General features: G+C 43.1%; 1 protein-coding gene across 1 annotated transcript; it reads left to right on the forward strand.

Moving 5' to 3' along the window:
• Positions 1 to 407: 407 nt before the first annotated feature.
• On the forward strand, positions 408 to 2,055 carry cart3 (cocaine- and amphetamine-regulated transcript 3). The gene is made up of 3 exons (XM_006804449.2): positions 408 to 635; positions 1,214 to 1,297; positions 1,420 to 2,055. Exons 1-3 carry the CDS (start codon positions 447 to 449, stop codon positions 1,525 to 1,527), a joined length of 381 nt encoding a protein of 126 aa, XP_006804512.1. The 5' UTR covers positions 408 to 446; the 3' UTR covers positions 1,528 to 2,055.
• The last annotated feature ends 1,127 nt before the right edge of the window (positions 2,056 to 3,182 follow it).

Here is a 3,182-nt window from a genome sequence, read left to right on the forward strand (position 1 = left end):
GCCCTGTTCTCTGACTGCTGGGTGACTCAAGCACATCTTTTGCTCTTCTGTGAAGTTGAACATCCTGAGGCTGTAAATCCAACAGTGTTTGCCGACTGCAGTTATATTCTCATGGCTGAAATTTAATCAGGTGATTGACCTAATGCCGCTTGAACTTGATCTTGAGCTTCTTAGAAAAGACCAATTAGTTTTCCATTCTTCTATGGAGTAAGGAGTAATCCTTTGCACTCTAAGTAACGACCCCACGCAGGCTGCTGTTGTTGTTGACTTTTGGAGGCATATTTTGCCCAGCAACTTTTGCGGCATGACTCACCCAAGGCAGCTGTTACGCATGACAAATAGAAAAAAAAATCAAAGGATAAGGTGGAGCGAGCAGATGCAACTAGTCAGATAAAAAGGTGTTTGGAGCGGTGGAGCGACTATTTGAGACCGGCAAAAGGGGCGACATGCTACCGTGCACTGGGACCATGCAGAGCTCCAGGCTGCTCAGCGGGGCGCTCCTGTGCGCAATGCTGCTGCTCTCCAGTGCCGCTGGAGCCGAAGTGTTGGACTCCGAGTCCGAGGAGGAGCTGAGCCCCAGAGCCCTGCGCGACTTCTACCCCAAAGGTCCGAACCTGACCAGCGAGAAGCAGCTGGTAAGATCTGCACCCGGAGTACGCATGCAGACACACGGCGCAAGTTTAACAGCGGAGAGCTTTCTTCTTTTATCAAGACCGTTACTGTTTTTCCTCTCTTTCTCCCTTTTTTTTTTTTTTTTTTTTTTTAAAAAAAAAAACAACTTTTAGTTATGCTGTGAAAAATAAAATTAAGACCATTTTATTTATAGTCTATGAAGCCCGCTGACAACAAGAGTCAAGAGCAACAATGTGACGCTAAGCTGAGCTCTGTGAACAGCTGAGAGTGAAAAGAAAGTCGCATTTTACGCAAGAATGCAGGATTCTTCAGTGTAGTTAATACAACACAAACAACAAAAACAAGAAGAAACACCTTTCCTCGGCGATTTGTGTCGTTTTACATAAATATGGCTTTGTTTGTATAGTTACTTTATTAATAATTCCAACTTTTAAGAAAATCACCAACAGATTAGATTTTTATTTTATTCGTGGCTTTTAATTAATTTGCATGTTCCATAAATTGATTTTATATTTGTATCCCACTCCAAAAATCACATTATTTTTATTAATGGTTTTGTGTTTGTGTTGGTTTCCGACAGCTCGGAGCTCTCCAAGAAGTTTTGGAAAAGCTGCAGGCTAAACGGCTGCCTTTATGGGAAAAGAAATTTGGCCAAGTCCCAACGGTAATTATTATGATTATTATTATTATTAGTAGTAGTAGTATGAAATGGCATGCCCTTGGTGCATGCAGTGGCGGGTGGAAATGAAGCCAACCTCTGGTTGTGTCCCTCTCTCTGCCTCTCAGTGTGACATCGGGGAGCAGTGCGCCGTGCGGAAAGGCGCTCGAATCGGCAAGATGTGCGACTGTCCCCGGGGAGCTTTCTGCAACTTCTTCCTGCTGAAGTGCTTATGAGCCTCTCCGGATCTGAATGTAGCATTGAGACAGAGGGAAAACAAACTCGCACTCTATTTCTCTGTAATTACTATCATATTTTTTATGATGCCGTTGAGGAGCAGGTGGCTGTCCAACCCTTACAAAAAAGATTATTCTGTGATATGTATATATTTTGAAAGTATATATTATCAAAGAAAAATACTATAAAGAGTCTGTGTAAGGATGGTGGCGATGGATTGAAGATGAGCCACAAAGTACCATAAAGTTCCTGTAAATGCTCCCAACCACTTTATGTCAGTAGGAAAAGCACAGGATGCGTGTTGTGATGTAATAGGAGTTAAGGCATAACCCACCCTGCACAATTAACCCACCCGAGGACCACATACACGCTGTAAAGTCTCAGCAGCAATATTATGGGAACATTGTAGTGATTCTTCACCTGGGCTAGTCCGGTCTGTCTCTCGACCCTGGTCTGTTTTGTTTCAGATGAATGTTTTGTGTATGACTCATAATTATAATAAACTGTGGACCATCTTGTTTTGTAAAGCAGCGGACTGAGTGCATGTTCTTTTAAAAATGCCTCCGGGCACGTAAACAGAGGCCAGCTCCCTTGAAATCAGTTATGCAACGTTTTCCACTTTTTATTTTTATTTTTAGTATTCAGATAATCTCACGGATTTGAGGGAGTCAATATTTAAACAGTGACGTTCGCCAGTGACGTCACACCTCCTGGGGCCGGCCAGGCTGCTCCGGTGACAGAGGGGCTTAAAATTAAACCTAATATTACTGCAGGGAAAGCGCAGAGTGACAGCGACACTGTCACTGCGCCCAAACACTGAGCCGCTTAATCACTTTCACAGGGGGCAGCCTCAGGCTGATAACGTCAGATATAAGCTCAACACAAACGACACGTAAAACGATTTCGTTCTTGGCTTGCACAGGTAACCTCACGAATCTGGTCGTTTCAACTTAAACCCGTCTTCGTTCAGAAACACTTGCACACTGATGTTTGCGCAGAGTTTTGGAAAAGCGCTTTGATTTTATGCTGATGGAGGGAAATGTTTAGGGCTGAATTAAAGGAGTGAGCAGCACCGTGCAAAGGTTTCAGGGAGTAAAAGCGAAGGAAGGATGCTCACAAAAGCGATGTCATGAAGGATTTTTATGAATCAGCGAAGTAACATAAACAAGCCTTCGCTTTTAAGACATCCTCTCTAGTTTCAGTGCACTTTTCTCTCACGCAAGTATTCAAGGTAGCGTGATTGAAGCACCTGGGAGAACTTGCTACAGTTAATCTGACTGCAATGTTGAGACAGGAGCTCAGTGGGGGTCAAACCATCTGCCGAGGATGTCTTGTTCTTCTTTTGGCTGAAAACAGTCGTGTGGCCCTGGATCGATGTTTTCATCTTGCTGCACAATGAATGAGCCTGAGAGAATCTACCAGCTGAGAATCCAGCACGCTCGCAGCTTTTGCACACAGTCAGGATCCTGTTTGGAGCGAGCCATTATATACAAAACACGACAAATCATCAGGAAACTTGCAGGTGCAATTTTAAAAACTTCCAGAAACTTGGTACTAGAAACTTGAAAAACTTATAAAACTCTAATAATATATTTTTTTTAATGCTTAGCAAAAGGTTTTGAGTTTCCATCAGGGAGGAGGTGAAATAATTACA

The sequence above is a fragment of the Neolamprologus brichardi genome, chromosome 1 (genome assembly GCF_056152115.1).
Source record: "Neolamprologus brichardi isolate AB-2024 chromosome 1, ASM5615211v1, whole genome shotgun sequence".
In the NCBI taxonomy this organism is placed as follows: domain Eukaryota; kingdom Metazoa; phylum Chordata; class Actinopteri; order Cichliformes; family Cichlidae; genus Neolamprologus; species Neolamprologus brichardi.

What these genes read in the sequence shown, in the direction of transcription:
- cart3 (XM_006804449.2), top strand. Translation starts at nt 447, where the DNA reads ATGCTACCGTGCACTGGGACCATGCAGAGCTCCAGGCTGCTCAGCGGG. An exon ending in TGACCAGCGAGAAGCAGCTG is followed by an intron (nt 636 to 1,213) that starts GTAAGATCTGCA and finishes GGTTTCCGACAG; the next exon opens with CTCGGAGCTCTCCAAGAAGT. An exon ending in AATTTGGCCAAGTCCCAACG is followed by an intron (nt 1,298 to 1,419) that starts GTAATTATTATG and finishes TCTGCCTCTCAG; the next exon opens with TGTGACATCGGGGAGCAGTG.